The following is a 27,405-nucleotide window of genomic DNA, read 5'->3' as shown; positions in this document are numbered from 1 at the left end:
ATTAATTATAGCAGGTGGTTCATGACCACACATGCTACTCCTGTTAGCAGTGCACGTCCAGTGTTGACCTAAGCACTATACCTCTCATGGAGGTGCAGTTGTTGTATCAATGTAACGGGTGTTTTACATTTTATAGCATAAGAATGGCCAGACTAGATCAGGCAAAAGGTCCACCCAGCCCAGTATCCTGTCTGCCAACAGTGGCCAATGCCAGATGCCCCAGAGGAAGTGAACAGAACAGGGAATCATCACGTGATCCCTCCCCTGTCATCCATTTCTACCCATCCTGGCTAATAGCCATTGATGAACCTAACCTCCATGAATTTATCTAGTTCTTTTTTGAACCCTGTTAAAGTCCTAGTCTTCACATCATCTGGCAAGGAGTTCCACAGGTTGACTGTGCACTGTGTGAAGAAAAACTTCCTTTTGTTTGTTTTAAACCCCGCTGCCTATTAATTTTATTTGGTAACCCCTAGTTCTTATGTTATGGGAACAAGTAAATAACTTTTCCTTATTCCCTTTTTCCACCCCTTTATTGATTTTTATAGACCTCTATCATATCCTTCCCCCCCTTAGTCTCCTCTTTTCTAAGCTAAGAAGTCAAGTCTTTTTAATCTCTCTTCATAGGGGTCCTTTTCCAAACTCCTAATCATTTTTGTTGCCCTTTTCTGAACCTTTTCCCAAACCAATATATCTGTTTTGAGATGAGAGGACCACATCTGTACACAGTATTCAAGATGTGGGCATACCGTGGATTTATATAGAGCAGTGGTCACCAACCAGTAGGTAGAGCCTTTGACAGGTGATCCGGACTGGTTTGGCTAGGAAGCTATCAAGTGCTGGCACGTCAGTTGCCCCTTCCTCCCGGCCTGTCATGCTGCTCCTGCTCTCTGCCTTGGAGCTGCCTCTTGGGAGCCTCCTGTTGCTGTGCAGGTTGTGAGAGGGAGAAGGGGAGATGCTGATGTCAGGGTGTCCCTCCTCCCCCCACTCCTGTACCCCATCTCCACACAGAGAGAAGGGGTTGGCGGGAGCTTGGCAATGCAAATCTCTGTCACTCTCATGCACTGTGTGTGTCTCTGTCATTCTCACAAACACACACTGCCCTTCCTCTCATCTCCTGACCCAACCCATACGTGGGGGTTGTTGTTACTACTTGTACTGCTAGCAAAGTGGGTTATTTTTAGTGTTTGACTTGTCTGTGCATTTTGTAACTTTCATTTCTCTCTTATGTTTAAATGTAATTTTTTGAGTAGTGAGTTCTAAAATGCTGAACCTGCCGTGGCTGGAGTCATTATCCCTGTGGTAATTGTGCTCCTGGAGGTGGGTGGCATGTCCCTGCACCCACTAAGAAAGTCAGAGCAGGGGGTCTCCACAGACTGTCCTTGCCCGCAGACACCACTCCTGCAGCTCCCAGTGATCAATAACAGAGAACCGTGGCCAGTAGAAGCTGTGGGGTTGGTGGCTGTAGATGAGGCGTAGTACAAGGAGCCATTGCTGTACATACACATGCCAGCTGCTTTCAGGGGTGGTGCAGGGCCATGGCCAGAATGAGCCTGCCTTGATGCTGAAGCTCCATCCCTGGGACAGCTGTTTGGCCACTCCAAGGATGGGATCGAGCCTGCCACCTTGTACTCCAGAGACTGATGAGCTATCCTCAAGTTCACTAGAGATCCCACTCCACCTCCCTACCTTCAGCAGGCCCCTTATCTTGCTCCAGCTTGTGTTGGCTGTCCAGTCACAGCCAGCATAGGCAGAACTTGAACCCACCATCCTGCACTCCCCAGGCAAATGCCCTATCACCTAAGACACTCAAGAACCCACCCTGCCGCCTGTTGGTCCCTTATCCTGTGTTGGCTGTCCGGTCACTGCCATGTTGGGACTTGAGCTGCCTAGGGGGTACAGGACTCCAATCCACCACCCTGCACTCTCCAGAGATACTCCACCTCCAGCAGGTCCCTTATTCTACTTTTCACATTCAGGAGCCAGCTCCATAGAATCATAGGGCCCTAAGTCCAGCCCCCTGCCCAAAGCAGGACCAATCCCAACTAAATCAACCCAGCCAGGGCTTTGTCAAGCTGAGACTTAAAAACCTCTAGGGATGGAGACTCCACTACTTCCCTAGGTAACCCATTCCAGTGCTTCACTACCCTCCTACTGAAATAGTTTTTCCTCATATCCAACCTAAACCTTCCCCACTGTAACTTGTGACCATTGCTCTTTGCTCTGCCATCCGTCACTACTGAGAACAGCCTCTCTCCATCCTCTTTGGAACCTCCCTTCAGGAAGTTGAAAGTTGCTATTAAATCCCCCCTCACTCTTCTGCAGACTAAACAAACCCAAATCCTTCAGTCTCTCCTCATAGGTCATGCGCTCCATCCCCCTAATCATTTTGGTCGCCCTCCGCTGGACCCTCTCCAATGTGTCCACATCCTTTCTGTAGTGGGGGGCCCAGAACTGGACACAATTCTCCAGATGTGGCATCACCAGAGCCAAATAAAGGGGAATAATGACATCTCTGGATCTGCTGGCAATGCTCCTCTTAATGCAACCTAATATTCCATTTGCTTTCTTGGCTACAAGGGCACACTGTTGACTCATATCCAGCTTCTCATCCACTGTAATGCCCAGGTCCTTTTCTGCAGAACTGCTACTTAGCCATTCGTTCCCCAACCTGTACCAGTGCTTGGGATTCTTCCTTTCCAAGTGCAGGACTCTTCACTTGTCCTTGTTGAACCTCATCTGATTTCTTTTGGCCCAGTCGTCTAACCTGTCTAGGTCATTCTGGACCCTAACCCTTCCCTCCAATGTATGTACCTCTCCCCCTAGCTTAGTGTCATCTGCAAATTTCCTGAGGTTGCAATCCGTCCCCTCATCCATGTCATTAATAAAGATGTTGAACCAAACCTTGGGGCACTCCACTAGAAACTGACCGCCATCCTGACATTGAGCCTTTAATCACTACCCATTGGGCCCGACAGTCTAGCCAGCTTTCTATCCATCTTACAGTCCATTTATCCAATCCATACTTCCTTAACTTGCTGGCAAGAATATTGTGGGAGACCGTATCCAAAGCTTTGCTAAAGTCAAGGTATATCACATCCACTGACTTTCCCACGTCCACAGACCCAGTTACCTCATCATAGAAGCTAATCAGATTGGTCAGACATGACTTTGCCTTGGTGAATCCATGTTGACTATTCCTGATTTCTTTCCCCTCTTCCAAGTGCTTCAAAATTGATTCCTTGAGGATCCCCTCCATGATTTTTGATGATGCTGATTGATGATGATGATTCCCTGAATTGTCCTTCTTCCCTTTTTTAAAGATGGGCACTACATTTGCCTTTTTCCAGTCTTCTGGGATCTCTCCCGATCTCCATGAGTTTTCAAAGATAATGGCCAAAGGCTCCACAATGACACTTGCCAACTCCCTCAGTACTCTCGGATGCATTAAATCCAGACCCATGGATTTGTGTATGTTTAGCTTTTCTAAATAGTTCTTAACCCGTTCTTTCTTCACCAAGGGCTGCCCATCTCCTTCCCATACTATGTTGCTTAGTGCAGTAGTCTGGGAGCTGACCTTGTCTGTGAAGACAGTGGCAAAAAAAGCATTGAGTACTTCAGCTTTTCCCACATCATCTGTCACTAGGTTACCACCCTCATCCAGTAAGGGCCCCACAGCCTCCCTGATCACCCTCTTATTGCTAACATGCCTGTACAACCCTTTCTTGTTACCCTTCACGCTCCTTGCCAGCTGCAATTTCAATAGCGCTTTTGCCTTCCTGATAACTCCCCTGCATTCTCGAGCAATATATTTATACTCCTCCCTAGTCATCTGTCCAAGCTTCCACTTCTTGTAAGCTTCCTTTTTGTGTTTAAGCTCACCAAGGATGTCCCTGATAAGCCAATCTGGTCGCCTACCATATTTGCTTTTCTACCATCTCATGATCACTGCTGCCCAGGTTGCCACCCACCTCTACTTCCCCTACCAGTTCCTCCCTCTTTGTGAGCAGCAGGTCAAGCTGTGCATGGCCTCTGGTCGGTTCCTTCAGCACTTGTACCAGGAAGTTATCCCCAACATTCTCCAAAAACTTCCTGGATTGTCCGTGTACTGCTGCATTGCTCTCCCAACAGATATCAGGGTGATTAAAGTCCCCTATGAGAACCAGGGCCTGTGAGCTGGAACTTTCTCTTAGTTGTCTGAAGAAAGCCTTGTCTACCTGATCTGGTGGTCTAGAGCACACATCAACCACAACATCATCCTTGCCTCCACCACTAAACGTAACCCATTGACTCTCCACAGGCTTTTCTCCCTCTATATACTGGGGTGCTGAGCAGTCATACTGCTCTCTTACATACAGCACAACTCCTCCTCCTTTTCTCCTCTGCCTGTTCTTCCTGAACAGTACAGTTTAGACCCTTCCATGACAGTGCTCCAGTCATGTGAGTCAGCATAGGTCTTTGACAGGCCAGGGCTTCTAATACCTACTGTTTGCTCCATCCCTATGGTAGCCTGTGTTGATTGTCCTGTTACTCCTAGCAAGGGCAGGACTTGAACCCAGCATCCTGCACTGACCAGTTGAATGCCCTATCCCTCCCAGCCTCCCTAACTTCAGAGGGTCCTTTATGCTGCTTTCCAAGGGTAGGAGCCAATTCCATCTCTCACGCAGCCTGTGCTGGCTGTCCTGCCAGCTCCCTGAGTGGTCAAGCAGGTGAGACTGGGGCCCCCAACCCTGTGCTCCCCAGGCAAATGGCCTATTCCCTTAGTCACCCCAGAACCCACCCCCTACCTTCAGAGGGTTCCCTATTCTGTGTTGGCTGCAAGCCTCAAGCCTACACTCTTCAGGCAACTACCTTTGTGGGGCATCTGATTGTTCTAGGGGTGGGAAGGAGCTGGCTGGGGGGGATGGAACTCAAGCCCAGCACCCTGAGCTACCCAGGCAACTGCTGTATCTCCTAGGGCACCCCAAGGCCCACCACACCGTCAGAGGATCCCTTATCCTGCCTTCCTAATGCAGGAGCCAGCTCCATCCCTGGGCTAGCCTGCAAGGCCTCTTCCAGATAGGATAGAACTTGAATTCATCACCCTGTGCTCTCCAGGCAAGTGCAGTATACCCTAGGCCACTCCAGAACCCACTGTACCTCCTGCTGGTCCCTTATCTTGCTTTCCTAATGTGGGCGCCAGCTCCATCCCAGGGGCAGCCTGTGTTGGCTGTCTGGCTGCTCCCAGGGTGGGCAGGGGCAGGACTTGAGCCCCCAACCTTGTGCTCCCCAGGCAAATCCCCTAGGCCACTTCAGAACTCACCCCACCTCCCTACTCACCAAAAAATGAGGAGTAATGTTAGTTTGAACCAAGAGCTTTGGTTTGAACTAACACGTCCCGGTGCATACTTCCTGGTTCGAATCAGCTGTGATTTGAACTAGTGCACCAGCGAGATCATACTAATGGAGTGTGAGATATTTAAATCCCCGCTTCATTAGCTACTTCGCTCATCTGCATTTGCATCCCTAGTCCGAACTAGGGAGCAAATGTAGACGTACCCTGACATCTGATTAGAAAGGCATTTGAAGACAACTGGTTTTTATACTGGAACTTTCTTATTGAAGATATTGTCATCTATGATCAAACAGTGTTACTGTTGAGATAATCCTTGTTTTACCTATTTGGATTAACCACCCTGACCAAACACCCGAGACTCTGAGAAAGGGGGTGATTTGCACTGATGCTAGCAAGAAGTGAATAGAATTTAACCATTTATGTATATCATGGAAATAACAACCTACAGTAAAACTCCGATGGTCCGGCATCTGACAGTCCGGCACTCCTGATGGTCCGGCACCGGGCAGCCGGACCATTGGAGCTGCTCTGCCCCCAGCTTCCCCGATTCAGCCGCTGCTAAAACTGACCAGCACTGAATCCGGGAAGCAGGGGGCAGAGCAGCTGGGGTGCTGCCGGGTAGGTCCAATAGCGCTGCCCCTCGGGGCTGCGGGACCAACCCAGCAGCACCCCAGCTGTCCTGGATTCAGCCGCTGCTGAAATTGACCAGCGGCTGACTCCAGGAAGCCCGAGACCGAGCTGCTCTGCCCCAGCTTCCTGGAATCAGCCGCTGGTCAGTTTCAGCAGCAGCTGACTTGGGTACACCTGGGACAGAGCAGCTGGGGTGCTGCTGGGTTGGTCCCCCCAGCGCCGAGCTTTGGCGCTACCAGACCAACCCAGCAGCGCCCCAGCTGCTCTGTCCCAGGCATCCTGATTCAGCCGCTGCTGAAACTGACCAGGGCTGACTCCAGGAAGCCCGGAGCAGAGCAGCTCTGACTCTGGCTTTCTGGAGTCAGCCGCTGATCAGTTTCTGCAGCGGCTGACTTGGGGACACCTGGGGCAGAGCAGCTGGAAGGCTGCTGGGTTGGTCCCACAGCGCCAAGGGTCGGCGCTACCGGACCATCCCGGCAGCACTCCAGCTGCTCTGCTGCAGGCATCCCCGATTCAGCCGCTGCTGAAACTGACCAGCAGCGGCTGAATCGGGGACGCCTGGGGCAGAGCTGGACTATCAGAAGGGAGGGCTATGAGGGGATCTGGGGTCGCATCCCGCCACCCTACCCCAGACTCCTCATAGCTCCCCCTTCTGATAGTCCGGCATATCTGATAATCCGGCACCCCCTGGGTCCTAAAGGTGCCGGATTATCGGAAGTTTACTGTATATGGTTTTGGAGTGATATGGCAGAAAGTTCATTATAAAAAGATACTACTGAGTTATTTCAAGCAAGGAACTTCTTTAAAAAGGAGACAGGTATTTTTACCTAACATCCTTCATCCTTCAAGGATTTCAGAGTGCTTTGCACGCATAAATTAAGCCTTGTGAAACCTTTGTTGTGTTTATAGAGGGGTAAGCTGAGTCTCTCAGCCCTGGTCTATACTAGGGAGTTATTTCAAAATAACTCCCCTTATTTCAAAATAGCAAGTGGAATGTCCACTCTTCCAAGCCTGTTGTTTCAAAATAGGGGCTGGTTACAGGCAGTCCCCGGGTTACGTACAAGATAGGGACTGTAGGTTTGTTCTTAAGTTGAATTTGTATGTAAGTCGGAACTGGTACATATTATAGGGGAAATTCTAGCCAAACATTTCTCCAGAGCTCAGTTTTATTCTCCCACACCTCACTTCCCTCAGTCCTTTATTCTCAAGCTGAGGTGTCTGCTGAGAAAAGCCGCTCCGCGTCTCCCTGGTCTGCTGGGGGGGGTGCTAGTGCGGGGTTGCCTCACCCCGTTTGTAAGTAGGGATCCGATGTAAGTCGGATCCATGTAACCCGGGGACTGCCTGTATTTCGAAATAATAGCTCCTGCTTTCCACAAGGAATAATGCTTATTTTGAAATAGTTATATCGAAATAGCAGTATTATTATTATTTTTCTTGACGCATTCTGCTTACTGGTTGGAAAGCCAGGTATTGGTCAATGTCAATTTTTCAGCATTAAAGATTTAAAGTCCTTAAGAAATAATAAAATGCTGTGTGCTGACATCTAACTGGATATCTGTAGCAAGACATTCTTGCTTAGATAAATGTGACTGTTGGAGTCTCTGCTTTGGGTAAATCTAGTTTATTGTTTAGACAGACTATGGACTGTACCCAATATATAAATTCTGTAGACAGTAGGGCTTTCAGTGTGAGCAGAGTTTTAGATCAGGTCAATTTCAATATTTGGTATTTTTCTTAAAGCCTCATCTTCTGAAACCAGCTTATTACATGAGCATCTGGTTTTCATTTTAAAGTTTTCAGCCATGGTTGCAGAGAAAACCTTGAACCCATGAACCCTAATTGCTCTGAAGTCAGGAGGCAAATTTTAAAAATGGAACTTTTACTAGGTTTCAGAATAATCCAATTGAAAATAGACCATGTTTTTTTGAGACCTGTCTCATGATTTTTGAACACCTAGATTTGGCCATGCTGCCAGGTGTGGTGTGTATGGGTATGTATATATGAACACATGCTTGTGGTGTGGGGGAGTACAGGGAAAAATGTTTTGGTCATGACCATGTGTAGAAAACCACTAGGTGAGTACTACAGGCCATCCTTGGAGATGGATTCATGAGCAGAGGTCAAGCGAGGTGGTCAAATGTCTGTACACCAATTGATCACATAGATAACCCCTGTATTTGTGTGACTTTGCTTTGGGCACAAACTATGGAAATATTGAACACGTCTTCCTGACTTGATTGTATGGTTTTAATCATTTAGTAAATACAGAAATCCATTCATTTTTTCCACAAAATAACTGTTAATGTTACATCATTGCAAGATAATTTAAGCAGGGTTTCCCAGATATGTCATTGTTTTGGGGAGTCATAGGGAGGACAGAGCCCTTTGCTGGAGCCTGGAGTACTCCCTGATATTTTCTCACTTGATACAGAGTGACTCAAGGCCTCAAGTACTCCTGCTCCTTCCTCTAATTCTCCATCCACACCTTAGGCAGGCTGAGGAGCAGTAGGCTAGTGCTGGAAATCAAACCAAGCTTACTTAGGGTTAACCATTGTATAATTGGTAAGAAGTACCAGATCCAGCTGATCAGCTTACTGATATGTATATGAAGTGCATATGAGCAAGGCGTGTGTATTGCATTCAGCGAGTGCCCCCATAATGATCACAGAGGAAAACTAGTCCAAATGGATAAGAACATGGTAAATGTTGTGCCAGATCATACTGGTTAGTCCTGCTAGCTTACTATTCTGCCTCAGGCAATGGCAAGTACTAGCTGCATTAGAGGATGGTGCAAGAAATCTTGGGATAGGCTATGGTATAAACTGTACATTTCCTCCTAACTTACTAGAGGCTGGCTTATGCCTCAAAGTATGATGGGTTTTCTGTCCTTCCAAAACTCTTCTTTATGGGCTTAGTGTTTTATTTCCATTGCTGTTGTTAATTCTGTGTGACGAGGTTGATAATCAAAACAGTGGTCAGCAGTTGCAGAATTGGCCTTGCGCCCATTCCGCAGAGCTCCAGGGCAAAGTGATGGATGAGATAATTAAGAATGGTGAACTCATATTACAAATGATCACAGCTGAAAACAATCTTACTGGAGTGCATACTCAGTATGGCTACGTCTACATTGGCAAGATTTTCTGCAAATACTTTTAACGCAAGAGTTTTTGCACAAATCTTGCCAATGTAGACATAGCCTATATGTTCATTACATGCGTGTGACATTGCTTGCCCTCTACACCTGATGACCTATGTCTGATAATCTGGGGTATTATTATAAGAGCCAAAGTATTTAAAAGAGAGGTACCACCAGCTGTATAGCTGTGGCTGGGCACACTCAGTGAAAAGTGCCAGAGGGTATGTGAATGCCTATATTATGATTGTTTTTAAAGTTGTTAAATATCTCTAGCCCGGTTCTGCAAGACATACCAAGTACGCGCATGCTCCGGTTGCTGGCAGAACTGGGGAAAACCTTGTCAAAGAAAATTCTTGTCTGAGATCACCTTAAATTCCTTACCACTGTCTCCTTTCTTTAATTTCTCTAGCCCCAGAGGCCCTTGTCCCAGACATCTGAGCCTCTAAGCTTTTTACTCTAGCTAATCCTGTTTTGTCAATGCCTTTTAGGGGTCCTGACCCCCTGGCAGTAATGGATGCTAATCATTACAGCTAATGACCAGTTTCTTTTGAGAATGGAAATTGTCACCATGCCTCATAATATCACAATATAAATCCTCCTGGAGCTGGGAAATGTACCCTCCTTATCTCATGTAAGGCACCTGTAAATATTAATATGGTTAAACTGGACAAACGTTTGCTATATGATTTCAGTGTATGATAAATCAGTTCATAGGAATTGATCTTCACTCTCTCCTTATTTTAATTGCCTTAGCCACCCAGCTCTAAAATACAGGCAGTCCCCGAGTTACGCGGATCCAACTTATGTCGGATCCGCAGTTACGAACGGGGTTTGCTGCCCATCTCCCTGGTCTGCTGGAGACCAGCAGACCAGGAAGATGGGAAGCAAAGCCTCTGAGGACGCCGGCAGCGGGACAGCCGCAGCGCGTCTGGGCTGTCCGCTGCCTGCGTGCTCCGCGGCTTTGCTCCACGTCTCCCCAGACCAGGGAGATGCGGAGCAAAGCCGTGGAGGACCCGGGCGGCGGGACCGTGGTGCATCTCGGTCCCCCACCCGCGTCTCCCTGGTCTGCTGGGGGGGGGGCGCAACTAGTACGCCCCCCCCCCAGCAGTCCAGGCTTTTCTCCAGATGCCTGTGGTAAAGCAGCTGGGGTGCTGTCGGTTGGTCCCGCAGCGCCGCTCTGGGTGCTACTGGACCAACCCGGCAGCACCCCAGCTGCTCTGCCCCAGGCGTCCTGATTCAGCCGCTGCTGGTCAGTTTCAGCAGCGGCTGAATCAGGATGCCTGGGGCAGAGCAGCTGGGGTGCTGGTGGATTGGTCCAGTAGCGCCGAGGAGCGGCGCTACTGGACCAACCCAGCAGCACCTCAGCTGCTCTGCCCCAGGCGTCCCCAAGTCAGCCGCTGCTGAAACTGACCAGCGCTGACTGCAGGAAGCCCGAGGCAGAGTTGCTCTGCCCCAGGCTTCCTGGAATCAGCCGCTGATCAGTTTCAGCAGCGGCTGACTTGGGGACGCCTGGGGTTCTTAAGTTGAATCTGTATGTAAGTCAGAACTGGTGTCCAGATTCAGCCTGTTGAAACTGATCAGAGGCTGATTCCAGGAAGCCCGGGGCAGAGCAACTCAGCCTTGGGCTTCCTGTAGTCAGCCGCTGGTCAGTTTCAGCAGTGGCTGAATCTGGACGCCAGTTTCGACTTACATACAGATTCAACTTAAGAACAAACCTACAGTCCCTATCTTGTACGTAACCCGGGGACTGCCTGTACGTGAATATCAGCTATTTGGAAAAGGGAATGTTTTCAGACATTGAACTACTGTCGCTTTCTAGCGTGGATGACTCCAATAGAACTCTTAAGGGAAGATGCACTCTTCACTTCTAATATTGATGCATGGTACCCCCTGCCATGCAGTCTGGAACCGATCACAACTGCTGCCACTTGGATTGTAATGAAAGCTGCTGAATGTTTGCCATAGGTTACCATTAATAACAATTGCAGCCTCTCTCAGGAATTGTTCCTGAGCCGTATGTCAGGGAATTTACAGGTTGGTCAAAGTGTGTAATAGGCTTAAATAGAGTTAAGAACCTAGATATAGCAACCTTCTACTGTAATAAATCTTGTAAGTAAATTAAAATCACACTGCCCTCTTGGTATTAAGCATGCCTACATCTGTCCTGGTGTTAAAAAAGAGTTTGGTGCCCTGAAGTTGTAGTGCTGTGTCCTACTGACAAACCTTATGAAGCCTTTCGTGATATATTTTAATTAAATGCTGACACAAAACAAACTAGATTTTAAAAACTGACTAGTAACTTTTAGGTGCCCATCTTGAGACATCTTAAAGGTTCCTGATTTTCAGAAATTCCTGAGCATCTAACCTCCCCTTTAAATTTTCTCTAGCTGGGAGCCAAAATTATTTATAATTTTGAAAATCTTGGCATAGTTCTACTATAGATTTCTTCCTTTTTATTTCACAGGCATATATTCTCCATTTGCAGCAAGGATGGTTCTAATTTTAACAGATTTACTCTGTAATTAGAGGCTAATTTTGAAGGCACGGAGCAAAATTTTACAAGAATCTTTTGCTGTAAGGAATTCATAAAATACTCCTTTCCTACTTGATTTTAATAGCTGGAGACAAGAAATGCACTTTAGAAGTATATGCCCACAACTAGTGCTGGCTAGATTTGTTATAATAAGGTTGTAGACTCTGCCATCTATTGTATTCAGCTTGTGCTGAACACTAAACTTATGTAGAAAAATTAATCCATAAAAAGATATTGATGTAAAATCTGGAAAGTAACCACTAAGGCTACTTGAAATATGCAGGAAATTTTATGAGATTGTGTTGAAACTGTAATGTACTCAGGCCTTGCGCCTTACCAATTCTGCAGAGAATTCATAATGCATCTATTTAATCTGTTTTTAAGATCTTACTGTTAGCACCACACTTTTCCAATTTACAGAGCAACCATGAATTTAAAAATGAGCACATTTAACTGTCAGTCACTAGCAGCGTGCCCATTATTTGCTAAATAAGACTGCTGCAGATTTCTAGATGACACTGTTGTAAAAGAATAGATTGAGCCTGCCCTAAGAGTAAACCACAATCAGTTATGTAACTTTGATGGCGCTTTCCCTTGTTTCTCATGTCCTCCTTCATCTCCTGGGGGAAATGCAAGCATCCATACATCTCGGCTACGTCTAGACTGGCATGATCTGTGTATTGGCATTCAGATTTTTTGAGTAACATGGTGCTGTTCACATATAGTCATCCTTTAGAGTAGAACTGTACTTTCAACATGTACTTTGGAATGGAATCTGACTTGTTGACTATCAGTGTAATTGGGAGTAGTAAATCTCTACTTTGGTATAGGAGGGGGCAATGAGAAATTTTAGGGGTAGCTTTTATTTTAAAAATTGTTAGATGCTTAGAACGTGATAGATTTCATGATAAAATCTGGAATATTCTTCTGGCAGAGATGGACTAGTGGACAAAGTTCAGGTGAGGCAACCAAATATGCATGATGAGTGAAGTGTATCCCATTGTTACCATTATCGTAGATGTGTGTGTGTGTGTTTAGAGAGAAATTGGGCACATCTACACAGCAGCATTATTCCGTAATAACAGGCGTTATTCTGAAATCACTCTGTGAGTGTCTACACGGCAAGCCTGTTGTTTCGAAATAATATTGAAATAATGGATTCTGTACCCTTCATCCTATAAGAAATAACGCCTATTCTGAAATAGCTATTTTGGAATAGGGCCTCTGTAGACAGGGCAGATGGAGTTATTTTGAAATCAGAGGAAACCCCACAGGTGCCCTTCTGGCCGCTCTGTCCACACTCATCAGAACTCTATGGCTTCTTTTCCCCTGCAGCCCTTAAAGCTGCAGCCTCAGGGGAAACAGTGTGTGGCACACAGCAGGCCCTGACAGCCCGGAGCCACACAGCAGCTGCCAGACCAGCACTTTTTGCCACCATGAGTGACTCTGTTGCTCCCACTGAGCCATCCATGGCTACAAGGGAGCTGGAAGCCAGCTCCCAGGACCCTGCCCAGGGAAGGAAGAGGCATGCACTTTCCTGGTCTAGTGTGGAGATCCTGGACCTCATTGAGGTCTGGGAGGAGGAGGCAAACCTCCAGGATCTCCACACTAGATGCAGGAATGCCGATGTCTATGGCCGGATGGCCGAGAGCTTGGTCACCAATATCCACATGTGCACCCAGGAGCAGGTGCACATGAAAGTATAAGAACTAAGTCAGGCCTATGCCAAGGCCAGGGAGTGCAGTTCCCGCTCTGTGGTGGCACCGCAGGCCTGTCCATACTACACCCAGCTCCACCACATCCTAGCGGGTGGGTCAGTCCCTGCCCTCCTCTTCCCTCCCCTCACTGTGGACTTAGGGCTGGAGATGCCCGTCGTCACTCTCCCAGGGGCAGAGCCAATGAGCAGGAGGAGGAGGAGGAACTGGATGAGGCCAGCACCAGCTCGATGCCTGCCAGCCAGGAGGTCATGCTTGCCCTGGAGCCACTACCTCCCACCCAGGATGCCTCCTGGGCATTGTCCGAAGCTGGGGAAGGCCTCTGAGGTGAGTCCATTACTTTCCCTAGACACACATGGGTGAAGGTGATGGGTGGAGAGGGGAGGTGGTGGGCGGCAGGGTGGAGGTGGCGTGCTGAGCGCTAGTCCAGGGCACGCAGCCCCAGGAGGCTGCAACAGAGAACCCTTGTGGTCTGGCACACAGGGTGTCTGGAGAGGCCTGCCTTGCGCCCAACACCCAGGTGGGACACCGCCACTAGAAGAAGGCTGGGGAAATGCAGACCCCTCTCCCCACACACACACTCAGTGCTGCACTTGGCACACAGGCATGCCCACATGCTTGAGGCAGCGCACGCTCCCGGGGACAGCATGGCGAGGCAGGGGAGCATCTGCCGCTCACACACTTCCCCCAACACCCTGCCCCCCTCTCCTCCACCAGCCAGGGATACCAGTCCTCTCACTGTGGGACGCTGCTACTACTGAACCCAGCGTGTGTGGCATGGAGGGAAGCCCAGCCACCCCATGGTCCCCCTCCTGCCCGCAGGCTCCCAGTCTAGCTGGCACCTTCCCATGCCTGCTTGTCCCCGGGACGTGGGGATAGTGAGGTTTCCCCCGGGGACATCTGTGCCCCTATAGGAAAGTGACAACTGAGTAGGCCTCAGGTGGCCTTGCTCGAAGCACATTGCCTTTACCTGACCCTGAGGCCTTTCGGTCTTGGCTCAGAGATGAGGGCTGGTTCACGCACAGTGTCTCCCAGGATGACTGCCCTTCTCTTTGCTCTCCAGAGTTGGACCAGCCACAAGAGGACCACCTCCCGTGACATCTTCCTGACCCCGCGTGATTTGCTGGCACTGGAGAGCCCATGAGGACCTCCACGGGGAACCTATCGCTGCCTCACGAATCCTGCACTGCTCCCTCTGGTCCATGACTGGAGACTGGAGGAGGACCTCCAGCTTCACTGCGACACCTGGCGGAAGCTGCTGCAACAGGCCAATCCATCTGCGCGGCCTTCCATGCGGTCATCAATGGCCTGGTGGCCACTTCTGCACCAGTTCCCGCCCCTCCAGCTTCTCTCCCTAGTCCCCCATGGCCACTGAGAGCCCCGCACATGAGGTAGTGGAAGCACCCAATGCAGGTGCCACTCCCAGTCTCAGCCCTGAGCCTCTCCTCCCCACCTCCACCTCCGTCTTCCTTGCCTCTCATGTTCTTTTCCCAGTCCCTACCCAGTTACATTTACCCCAATAATAAAAATAGAGTCTATTGTTTCCAAATGAAGTGTGGTTCATTGTCTGTGCAGGGGAGGAGGGGCGGGGAAAAGAGGGGTGTGGGAAGAAAAGCAAAGAGGGGCAATGCACAGGCTCCTTATGGGGAGGCCCAGGGGAGAGTGTCACTGGGGTCCTTGTATGAAACTCTCCCTCAAGGCGTCACAGATCCACACAGGCCCCTGATGGGCCTGCAAGACACCAGCCATGCGCAGCTGCTCAAAGGTCCTGATGATCTGTCCCTCACCCTGGAAGGACTGTCTCCCTCTTGCTTTCACAAGTATTGTGAAGGACACAACACACTGTCACCAACTGGGGAACGTTCTGCTCACTGAGGTCCAGCTGGGTGAGGAGGCAACGGAACCACCCCTTGAGACACCTAAAGGTGCCCTCCACAACAATATGGGTCGTGCTGAGCCTGGCATTGAAGTGTCCCTTGCTTTGGTCCACGTGTCCAGTGTAGAGCTTCATTAGCCAGGGGAGCAGAGGGTAGGCTATGTCCCCTACAATATAGATCGGCATGTCCACACTCCCAACCCTGATGGTGTGGTCAGGAAAAAGGTGCCTGTGTGCAGCTTCCGGAACAGGCTGGAGTTTCGGAAGACACGTGTACCTTCTCCAACCACCCAACAAAGATGTTGGTGAACCAGCTGCAGTGGTTCACAAGGGCCTGCAGGACCACCGAAAAACACCCCTTCTGGTTAATGTATTTGGATGCCCAGTGACTGGGGGCCTGAAGGGGGATATTGGTGTCATCAACAGCCCTCCGCCTCCCGCAGCTGGGGAAACCCATGGTGGCAAAGAGGTGCTGATGGGGTCCATGTTGCCGAGACTGATGACCCCACACAGCAGGATGGTGTTGATGGCCATCACCAACTGTAGGAGACAGACAGAGAATCACAGGGTTGCCATGGCCCTTGGAAAGTCCCCGAGCCCACCCCCCCTCACCCATACACACACCAGGAGCAACCCTGACTTCCTCCATTCCCCCATCAGGGCTTTGTGAAGACGGGACGAAAAACCTCCCAGGGAGGAAGCTTCCACAACCATCACCCCCTTGCCTAGGAAGCCCCACTCCAGCTGTTCAGTTCAGAAACCTCCTGGGACAACAGCATGAGAGCAAGAGAGAGCATGGTCATGGCCCCAACAATTGATCTCCCCACTCCAACCTGGTTCCCGACAGAGTGGTAGCTGTCCAGCATGGTGAGCTTCCAGAGGGTGATGGCAACCTGATTCTGGAGGAGGATGGCGGTTTGCATGTGGGTGTCCTGTCAATGGAGGGCAGGGATAAGCCGCTCACACAGCTCCACAAAGGTGTTTTAGAGCCACTGCTGGTTGTGCTACGGCTCCATGACAATCCAGGCCCACCAATTGGAGCTGGTGTCCAGTCGGCAGAAGCAGCGGTGCACAATGTGCCGGGGCGGGGTGTGTGTGAGGAGGTGCATGAGCAGTGCCCGGAGAGAGGTGAGGAATTGCCCCACACGGAGCAGGGGGTCCTGTTCCTGCAGGGCCAGGAAGGCAGCCCCAGACACTGCAGCAGGAGGTCCACCAAGACACATCAGAACTGTCAACTGCTCGGAAGTAGGTCTGGCTCCATGTCTAGAGAGCTGTGGTGTCCACAAGGCACCACAAAGGCAAAGAAAAGGCTTTGCTGTCCCTCAAGGAGGTCAGCAATGGAGAAGAGGCTGAGACATGGCTGTACAGGGGGGGTCCATCTAAGCTCGAGCCTCAGATAGCATCTGGCAGCAGCTCCAGGAAGAGAGTGCTGCCCCGATGCCCTGCCTGGAGTGCTTCTGGGTGGCCTTAAATGCGATTCAGCATCCAATAAGTGTGGACGCTCTATTTCGAAACAGCTCAGCTCGATTTCAATGGGCATTTGCTGCACAGACACGCTATTTTGAAACAAATATAAATTTCAGAAGAGTTTATTCTGACATAAGCATGCCGTGTAGACGTGCCCAAAGAGAGCAGGATATCGATTCAATCTGAATACTGTTTAGAAACCTAGTCCAAAATATTGGGACCCTCATACTCAAATGCTTCCATGTGAAGTGCAGAGAAGGTGGCTCAAAAGTGGTACAATCTCTGGCAAGATTACTGCCTTCTAGTAGGAACTGCGGGTATGGTCAGTCAGGCCAGGTTCCCAATCCTAGACTGGGTTTGGATAGGGTGGCCTGCAGGAACGGAGCTGAAAGAGGCTCCACGTGGCCCCTGTGCTGGGCTAAATCTTGGGAGCTAGGGAATGCTGTTCACTAAGCACCACTCGGCCCCACGTGGGCCATGAGGGCCTGTTGTTCCTTAGCAAGTGCCTCCCTCTTTTGCTACTGGGACGGTCTCCCTTTCACCTCCAGCACCATTAGGTTCTCCTACCTAGGGCACTTCTACACTAGGAAATTATTTTGAAATAATAACTCCCGAAATAACTATTTCAAAATAAGCTTATTCCCCAAGGAAAGCAGGCGCTATTATTTTGAAATAACCTGCCCCTCATTTCGCAATAATGGGCTTGGTATTGTGGGTGCTCCACATGTTATTTCAAAAGAACTCCCTAGCATAGACCAGGGCTTGTTGATCTGTAGGGTGGATTTTCCATGGATTCCACTGGTATTCATCCAGCCTTGTAACTGCTCAAGTAATTCTTGATGCTTATACTATTTGACACCTGTAAAATCTCATTGGCAAATATATTGTACTGTTATCTGATCAGCCATAAGGATAAATTATGTTTTAGTGAAGCAGAATAGCAAACAAAGCACAAATATTTAATCTAAATTACAGATTCACATGGCTTTGATGTACATGGGGATGCAGGCATTCTGTACTCCACCTGGCAGGATTATCTTGGGGCTAGTAGATGTTGGGGAACTGATTCAAACCATGGAAGAAAGACAAAGTTTTGTCTTAATCAAAATTTTCACTTGGGAAATAAATAGTACTAAAAAGTCTATGAAGAAAGATTATTGTTGGTATTGTGCATATGTAATACCACTTGCTTTGAAAACTTGATCCAGATGGCAAAATGATTTTCTGGATTGTTTTTCATTTTATCCATTTTCCTTTTGTTTTCAAAGCTGTAATTGAAAGCACATGCATGAAATATACAAAAATTTGAGAAACTCATTAGGCACAGTAATTTGCCAGTAAATCTCAACTAGTAAACTGCACAATACAGTATTCTTACACTACCTTTACTAATGCAGTAAATAGGTCACAACTTTAACCATAAGTCATAGCAAAACATACAATGTTGTTGCTTTCAAATAAAGTAGTTCAGTGGAATTAGTGAAAGCAGCCTAGATCCCTTCATGCAATGCCATCTGAAGCTAAGCCAAAAATAGTGGATGTTAATTCCATTTCTATCCTAATCCTTTGTGTGCTTGTCTAACAATTTTGTATATATTTATAACATGTCTAAGTCACGTCATGCTTTCTTGTTCATGTATCCAAGTGCAGACATCTTCAGATTTTCAAACTAACATCCTTCACGTAAAGTCAATGTAAACAACAGACATCTTTAAACAGAATGGGCGTGTTTTTGTTTAATTTAAAATAATGCAAAAGAGTTCCTTCACCCCACACGCAGAAAGAAGGGGACTTCAGATCTTTAAGTTCTGCAGCTTTAACTCTCTCTAGCCATGTGCTGCACATGTATCCGAGTTTCTATCTGCTTCTTCACCAAATTTAAACATGCCCTATTGGCTATGTAAATTACATAAACAGTGATCCACATTTTATCATGCCAGTCTCATCCCTCCAGTATGGCTTTTGTGCAATCGCACATGTTGGTGTAATTGCTGGGATGTGTGCTGGGATTCTCCTTTCAAAAGGAGAATCGTAACCCAGTGTATGAAAAAGAACCTCTCTGGAGTCCATCGGAAGAAGGAATGCTAGTGCAAGTGCACCTTTATGCCATAGGGGCATAACGCATGGGGAGATGATGGGTTTTTCTGCACTTTGGAGGTTCAAGTCTGCAGCAATTTGCAGTTTAATAGCTAAACTGTAAAGTTTTGGAGGGAGGGTGAGTGTGTATGATCTGAATTTCTTACCAGCCAACGCTTTGGATGCAAAGCTTGTGTAAAGTATTGGCTTGGTAGCATGGCAGATCCATGGCCCCTTTAGTGCCATTTAATTAGTTCTGCACCCACCCCTTGCTCCATGTCTGCACTTCAGGAGGCTCTGAGATTAAAGAGTTGTGTTCTTAAGTAGTTCTCCCAACCTTTTATGTGTGAATTAGGCCAAGTCTACACTGAAGGGGAAGGTCCAATTAAGATACGCAACTCCAACTCCCTTCGTTTGAGTTTCTGTGCAGTCTCTACAGCAGGAGCTTGATAGGAATAAACACTCCCATCTGCTTCCCTTGCTCCTCACAAAGACCTACTAAATCAAATTCTGGAAGACGGATTGTGGCAGCAGAGATCTTCCCTACAGCAAAGACATGGCTGAAGTGACAGAGGGAAAGAGGAAGCTGCTCCTCAGCATATGCAGTGGCATTGATTGGCTGTCCTTCCCCATTATCTTGCCCACAGAGAATGCTGTCTGTCAATGTGCAGTTTCTCTGGGAATGATTCAGAATCCTTCCTACATGCACAGGAGGGCCAGAATCCGGAGTGTTAGCAGGTCTGATTGTTCAAAGGAAAGATGGGAATGTTAAGAAGCAGGAGTGAGCATTTCCTTGACCCACTTGGGAAGAAAAGTTTATCACTGTGTAAGTTGCACAACAATGTCCTGGCCACCTGCCATGCGACCTAGGGAAAGTCTGTTCACATCACGGATCTTCAGTTCCTCATTTTACAAACAGAAATAGCAATGTTCCTTCTCTTTTGCAAGGGGCTGTCAGAACTACAGATGAACATGCCTTATCAAGTATGAATTATCAACGCCCATGTACATATTTTAATTTTGGCTTTTATAGAGTGTATGGATTGAAAGAGAACCCAAGCAATGGCCAGTATTGGATGGCAGGTGAGTGTTCATGGATTAGTACATAGAACCCAGGAGAACAAAATCTACAGATACAAACTGCACATGGAGTTAGGATGAAGGCTTTTGTGGAATTTTTATTTTGAATTTTCTGATATTGGTGGGGGGAAACATGTTTGCAATGTATTTTGTTCTAACAGAAGTTTAGTATCAGAGGGGTAGCTGTGTTGATATAGATTTCCACTCCATACAGCTAAATGCAGTGCCTTGCATGGTGTCAAGTATCAGAGGGGTAGCCGTGTTGATGTTTATTCATCTTGTGGAAGGTATATTTTTGCCTTCCTTAAATCTTAAAGTTATTGTAAGGGAATTTTCCTTTTTATATAATCATTTGAATGTTTTTATTTAAGGAATAATAAAGTGTTTGTTTTTATTATTTTGAGGTCCTATGATTCTGGACACCAAGAGCAATAGTTATCTTATATCTGAATTGAATATATATGTAGCTGACAACAACAAAATTTAAAATGCAAAGTCAGTAAAGTAAGAATGTATTTGCTGTCCATAGAGTGAAATAACCACAGATGTGAGTTTGGCTTCCTAATGAACCTGTATTCAGTTACTCAGTATATCTGTGATTAAAATTATCTGTTGATGTGGATAGCATCAAAGTTGTCAAACACAGTTTAATAAGCTTCAGAGGGGTAGTCGAGTTAGTCTATAACTGGAAAACCTGAAAAAACAACAAATAGTCTAGAAGCACATTAAAGACTAACAAAACATGTAGATGGTATCATGAGCTTTCATGGTTTTAGCTCATGATACCATCTACATGTTTTGTTAGTCTTTAAGGTGCTGCTAGACAGTTTTATAAAGCAGCTGTTCCAACGATGTTGTAGGGTCTTTTCAGATGTGTAGGTACACAAGATCCCTGCCTTGCAAACAGTTATGCCCGTGCATACAGCTGTACTCAAGCATTTATTCTTAGCCACTTATTTGGACTAGAAGTGGATGGATATGCTAGCCAGAGCTATTTGTGCTCAGGACTAGAGCCGGGTGCGCATTGTGAGGAAGCTGGACCTGTGATGTGTTTAAAAATGAGGTCTCAGTCCTATTGCTTGCTTGATTTCTCAAGTGCTTGGGCTTTTCGAAACACTTTCAGTTATGGCATAGCAGTGGTGTTGTACAGCCTTGGTTATTCATGTTGCAGCAAGGGGTCGTTGTACGTCATTCCCTTCTGACTGTGCTCTTCAGTTCCTATCACATGTTGCTTTTGTAGCAGATCAGTCGTTGAGAACAGAGCAGGAAGGTGAAGGCGACAGCACTGGGGCTAGGTAGAGGCAGGTACCTGAGCCTAGGTAGAGGCAGGTCTTCAGGGGTTCATGATGCCTGCAGCCCTTCCCTCCTCCCCTCACTACCACACATGCATATAGCAGCCCCGGCTGCAATCTGGTGTCTGAGTTTTTTTTCTGAAAAACTCACTACTTGGGGTGAGAGAAGAGGGTGACTGAGTAGAAGGTAAGCAACAGGCAGGTCTCCCAATCCTGGACAGCGGGAACAGTGTTCTGTTCAGGGCAATTTCCTGGAGAGATAAGCAGAGCACTTTATAGTTACAGGGCACTTTTGTTCGTGGGTAATGAACTTGTCAGTTCCATCTAGCTTTCTTGTCCCAAGAATTAAAATTCTTCTTTGAAACATGTCCCAATGGTATGAATCAGGTGTATTTGTGAATGCTTTCATTGTGCAAAGCTGGAATCTGCAGTGCGCATTTACTTAAAAGGTTTTAAAAACACTGGGACTTACATACTCTTGAAGGTTAAGGCCAGAAGCAACTGCCAGATCATCTAATCCAGCCCCAGCTCCCCCCACCCACTCAACTTCCTACCCCCACCGCCCTGCCCTGCCTCTTGCACTGCCCATACACCCCAACCCCTTGCCCTGAGCCCCTCATAACCCCAAACCTGACTCCTGCACCCCCAGCAGTAGAAGTCCCATGAGATAAAGTCTGTGAGTGCAAGGTTTCATTTATGTGATTATTAATCACCATGTCAATTATCAATAATATTAAGTTGTATATTTTCAGTTGTGCAAATGGACTTTCTTATACTTGCTCTTTGTTGACCACTTGTTCTGCATTTTGATGTAGTTTGTCTCTTTGGTTTAAAAGGCTGCCGACCCCTGAGCTAGTCCAACGTCTTTGACATCACAGGACTCTAATTCCCACCCAGTTACCCAATTGAGCCCAAAAGCCTGGATTAGACTCAGTATTATAGCCCTCAGGAGACTAAACAATTGTGTGTTACAATAGAGAATAGGAGAAACTAAGGTGCATGAAACCTGAGAGGCCCCTGCAATGGCAAGCAGTTGGTTTAGTGAGCTGCACCCATGCTACTGAGGCTACGTCTAGACTGCAAGCCTCTTTCAAAAAAGAGCGTCGGATGCTTTCTTTTGAAAAAGCACAGTTTGCATTACATAGCTCCTTTTTTCAAAAGAGCACTTTCGAAAAAAGGCATTCTTCCTCGTAAAATGAGATTTTCAGCAGTCGAAAAACTGCCACATTCTTTCGATTTACTTTCAAAAGAATGCGGCAGCAGTCTAGATACAGAGAACGTTTTTTTCGAAAAAACCCTGTAGTCTAGACACACCCAGAGAGAGACCAAACCCTCTTGAGGTTCCTGCCAATCTGAACTGAGGCAAAGTTCCTTCTGGACCCCCCAAAAAGGCCATCAGTACAACTCCGGCACGAGACAGACACATCAGCCAAACATCTAAGGAGGAGAATTCTCAGCCCCACCTCAAAGTTCTAGCCACCACCACCCTCCTCCGCCCCTTTTCTGTCTCCCATCTCCCGCCATGGTCCTCTCTCATGCTTCAGAGGATAACGGGGAAACTAACAACATTGGGTGAAGGAAAATATTTCCTTCTGAAACTCTACTGACAATCATGTGAAGCCCTGAGGGATGAGATTTAGGAATATTTTCATCTGTCCTTCTATACAAAAATACTTGAAATTATTTGAGTTGGCCACCTAATTTCATGCTAATAAATTAAATGCTACAGATTGGTTTAACTGACTGTTGGGTAGAAGATTAAAAAAAGAAAATGGCGTGTGTTCGTTTGAATACATTGTGTTGTTGCAGAAAGCTCTTTTAATAATTTCACTTCAATTATACATCAAAGTGAGAGGAGGGAATGTGAAAAGGCCAAATAGTCAGTGCAAGATATTGTAACAGAATGAGAATAGAATAAGTGGCATTGAAGAAAACCACTGGAAGAAGCTACCTAGGGATCTGTTAAATCTGGTTAAAAACAAGACAGTTACTGTTACAGTATATTTTAAATGAGGAAATATTAACATAAATCAAAACAGTTGTAAGGGGCAATAGGGGCAAAGAATTCCATACCAGCCAGTAGAAGAAGTATGTTCTTAACCAGGAGCAGGCAAATACCAGCCTGCAGGCCGGATCTAGTCTGCCAGGGTTAGCCCCTGGCGGGCCCTCACCCCATTGTATTTACCTGTGCCTCTGCAAGCACAGGGGATCATAGCTCCTATTGGCCACGGATCACTGCTACTGGCCAATGGGAGCTGCGATCGCCCATACCTGCAGAGGTTAACCCAATAGGGGCTAACTGCCGCTGTTTTATTGCCCACTCTTGTGTTTAACAGAAGTTGGCTAGTTCTCTTGTGAAAGATGGAAGAGTTGTAAGTTCATTTGAAAATGAGTTCCAAGGTTTTTTACCTTGCTGTTGGGTATTAGTCTCAACAATGAATATGAACTCCTGGGTTTCTAAGGCAACTTGCAAAAGGAAACAACTTGTGATGAGAACCCTGTCCCAAGATGCAGGGCTTCTCTACTAATTCACCCTGGCAAACAGATCTGGCGGAACCTATAACTGAAGTATAAATGGCCTGGACTGTCTTCCTGAGATAGGACAGGCAGCAGGAAAAATCCCACAATAAATCTGAATTGTTGTGCTTGGGGGAGAGGGGTGAGTATCTTAAGGTAACTGCCAGGAAAGAGGTAAATGTGTACACATATACAATGTGTGTTAGTATGTGTGCAGCAGGGTAGGAATGTCCCCTGACTAGTGTCCTCTTTTGCCTTTTGTAAACCATACATAAATAAGGCTTGAAACAATTTTGTGCTTGTTTGGGGAGGGAAAGATTTTTTTTTTCACTTTAGAAACTTAAATCCCATTTATGCTTGAAGACCAGATAATTTGTGAAAAATATGGCATCAAAAGCTGAAGAGCTGAGAGGAGAGAGGATTTTTAGTCAGACTGCTGAAAACACTTTTTGTGTTTGTTTGTCTTACCACATGTTTAACTTAGGTTCCTAATGAACACTCAGGAGAAAAGTTATCTTTGTTTAAAAACGTGCCTTCCCGACAACTAAGTTGTGGGTGATCACAATGCCTGTCTCGGGACTCTGTAAGAAGTGCTTCAGTAAACTGAGGAGAGACTCAACATTACTGAGGTGCAAACCCAGATTTGGGGAAAAATCCTTTGTATAACAATCTGAATGATAAAAACAAGTGGATCCACTTGAGACTAAAGAAGGATGTTGTACCTTGGTCTCTGGAGGCATATGCTCTTAACTATAAAAAGCAAGGGAAGCCTAAGCAATGGATCCATAGGGATAGTGAATATTTCCTGACCTTGAGTGTTGCTAATTACATATTACTTCTTGAATTGTTTTTTAAAGTTTTTTTCCTTATTGCAGGTCTCTTATTTGCCATGGCGGCCAACAGCCACCGGGTCCAAACCCATTCCCTTCAGGCAACATTAAATTCTGTTTGCCCCCGTCCTCTGAGTCTAAGCAGCCACGCTCTATCTAAGAGCTCCTCAAGTCTGGCAGGCACTGGGCAAGGGAGTTCTGATGAAAGACAGAGCAACAAACAAGATCTCAAGAAGAGCCTCAGTAGTACAGTCTGCCAAGCACAGGTGAGCAAGAACAATGTTGGCAGTACCCCTAGTTCTGAATGGTCTTCCACACAGTCGGGAATGGTGGAAAGTTCCCTGGCTATCCAAAGCAGGAGTGATCAGTCCCTGGGTGATAGTGTACAGAGCAGAGCCAAGACTACAAACTGCTTCCTGACAGTTGGTCACATTCCAGTATCCCTGGAAGGAAAGAACACCAGGATGCATGTCAAGAGCAGCACCGCTGAGAACATTCTGTCAGTCTGTGACACACACCAGCAGAGTGGGAATCAGACGGAAAGACTGGAGGCTGCATTTCAAAGAAGCCATTCTGACCTAACATGCAGCTGCAAGCAGCAGAGTTTGGTCACGCACATGGAAACTAGTGCCACCCACTCCAGTGTAAGTTCTTCTAACACGAGTTATGCTACAACCATGCAGAACATATCTTTCCAAACACAGAGACATGGCTCGGGAACATATGAAAACACTCCTACCTATCCAAACCAGGTGGCTCAGATTCCCACTGCATATAGAGACCAAAAAGTGCCCACAAACAGCTTCGACAGCGGTGGTATCACACACAACACTACCATATATACAGATCCCGGAACATTTCATACGGCCGGGCTGGGACCACACATGCCTGGAAGTAGTTTCCCAAACAGGACAATATGCAGTCAGTCAATGGGGCTTAACCCAGGTGGCATGATTTATAATAATGTAGCAAGCAGTATATACTCTCCCACGGCTATGACAATTCACAACAGCATTGCCTTACCATATGGTAAGGACTCTCTTATGAAGACAGATGGCACTGTTCCTGCCTATTGCCATTCTTTGCCAATACCCTCTCTTCAACTTGTTCCAAGGTTGGTATGTTCACTTAGTGAATCAGGAAGAGAACAGGGAACTCCTGGATATTGCCAGTCCTTGCCTGCTTCAGATCCCTTTCCTAAACTGGTGTCCTCTTTTAGTGAATCAGGCCTGGATGCAAAGCAAATCCTGAAATGCTGTAGCGTTTCTGGGGAGAACCTGTCACACGCTCAGCACTGTGTTCAACAGATCAGAGCTCAGCAGGAAATGAAGGCGGCTTACACGTCGCAGAATCAGCAATGTGCAGACATGATAATGAAGACTAAAGACACCTGGACTATGACCTCTATGAATGACTTAACCAAAGGACTGAAATCTTCCCTGGAGTGTAAAGATGCAGAAGTACAAACCATTTCAGTAATGGAATGTAAGTCTGTGGCCACAAGCCCATCTGTAGCAGCTGAAGGTCACCCTCATGTGTTCCCAGAGGTTAATTTAGAACATGGCCAAGAGGCCCCAAAGTCTCCGGTACGTGAAGTGAGATGGGATGATGAAGGGATGACATGGGAAGTATATGGGGCAGCTGTGGACCCAGAAGTTCTTGGATTGGCCATTCAAAAACATCTTGAAATTCAAATAGAACAGTTCCAGACAGAGCCTATAGAGCTGTCTAGGAAAAGTACTGAGGAGCCGCCTCCAGCTAAAGAGACAAAGAAAAGGCCATTTAGAACAGTGATGCACTCTCTGAGATACCCAAGCTGCTGTGCCCGTTCTAATACTGCATTGGAGTGAACATAGTTACATGACTGCAACATTTCAACTGTCTTGTAAATAAATATTGCATCTTAAGACTTAACACAGCTATTGTGGACAATCCAGTCACTTTAAACTAGGGTGGGAAGCTGTGAATTGACAAAATAGAACTCAACAAGAAACTAAAAGGAGACCTATTGCCTGAGAAAGCAGGAGGGCTGTATATCTGTGACTCCTCATCTGTCTGTGTAATACCTGTGAATAACCTTACAAACAATGGTAGACTTTTTTTTTCTAAAAGACAGACCTTTTAAGGCCATGTCATTGTACTCCTCTGTACTTTAATAATTTATAGTTAGGAGAACTTTTTAAAAATACAACTTACATTCTTTAGTGAAAATCCTATTACACTGAAACTGTTTTGGAAATAGTATGCTATTTTTAAAAGCTATAACATTTAGACATTATAGAGCCACAAATACCACTTTTGTCAAATATAAAGGGCATAATATTAATTGCACTGTAATTGCTATTTAGTTAATGAGTAGGAGTGATCTGTAATATAAATGTGCAGAATAACTTTGGTTTTGCCAGTCTGACTTCATTCTATACAGCATATATGTCACAAAAAATGTACAGACAGAAGATACTATTACAACATTACTTAAGTTAGTCAATATAGATATAATGAATTACACTAAGTATCCAAAGGAATTGGTACTTGCAGTGTACATAAATGTACAATATTACCAAAGATACCTAATGAATCATGAATGACTCATGTACTGTGAATTTTATCCTGGATAACTGTTTCTTACAAACACGTGACACAAAAAAATGTACCCCAGGATAATCTGTCATACTGTGTCTATATTACAGAGCAGAGGGCAGTCTGGTTTCCTGACATTAAAAGTATTTTTAGTGATTTTCGGAACACTGAATTGTGATAGGTTTTTTTTTAATTGAAGGTGTGATAAATGTATAGTCAAGGTGATGCCCATTTGCATCTTTACAGGACACTACGGGCTGGGATCATCCTGAGCAACTTGTCTTCCACCAACCTCATGTTCTCATTTGACTGGAGTGAAACATGTTCCAGCAAGGTTG

The 27,405-nt window shown here is 46.5% G+C and overlaps 1 protein-coding gene across 3 annotated transcripts in view; it reads left to right on the top strand.

Moving 5' to 3' along the window:
• Window positions 1-26,588, top strand: part of GPRIN2 (G protein regulated inducer of neurite outgrowth 2) — a 33,099-nt gene extending 6,511 nt beyond the window's left edge. For 2 of the 3 annotated variants that reach the window (XM_075934811.2, XM_089780064.1), the window contains exon 2: window positions 24,533-26,588. In XM_075934811.2, the coding sequence (XP_075790926.2) occupies window positions 24,533-26,337 (1,805 nt within the window). In that variant the 3' untranslated portion in view covers window positions 26,338-26,588. Of the gene's footprint in view, window positions 1-19,561; window positions 19,852-24,532 lie in introns of those variants that run through there. The other variant, XM_075934812.2, reaches the window with a different exon arrangement.
• The last annotated feature ends 817 nt before the right edge of the window (window positions 26,589-27,405 follow it).

Source organism: Pelodiscus sinensis, chromosome 8, assembly GCF_052426305.1.
Source record: "Pelodiscus sinensis isolate ZL-2025 chromosome 8, ASM5242630v1, whole genome shotgun sequence".
Classification (NCBI taxonomy): domain Eukaryota; kingdom Metazoa; phylum Chordata; order Testudines; family Trionychidae; genus Pelodiscus; species Pelodiscus sinensis.
This window is presented reverse-complemented; position numbering and strand designations above follow the sequence as displayed.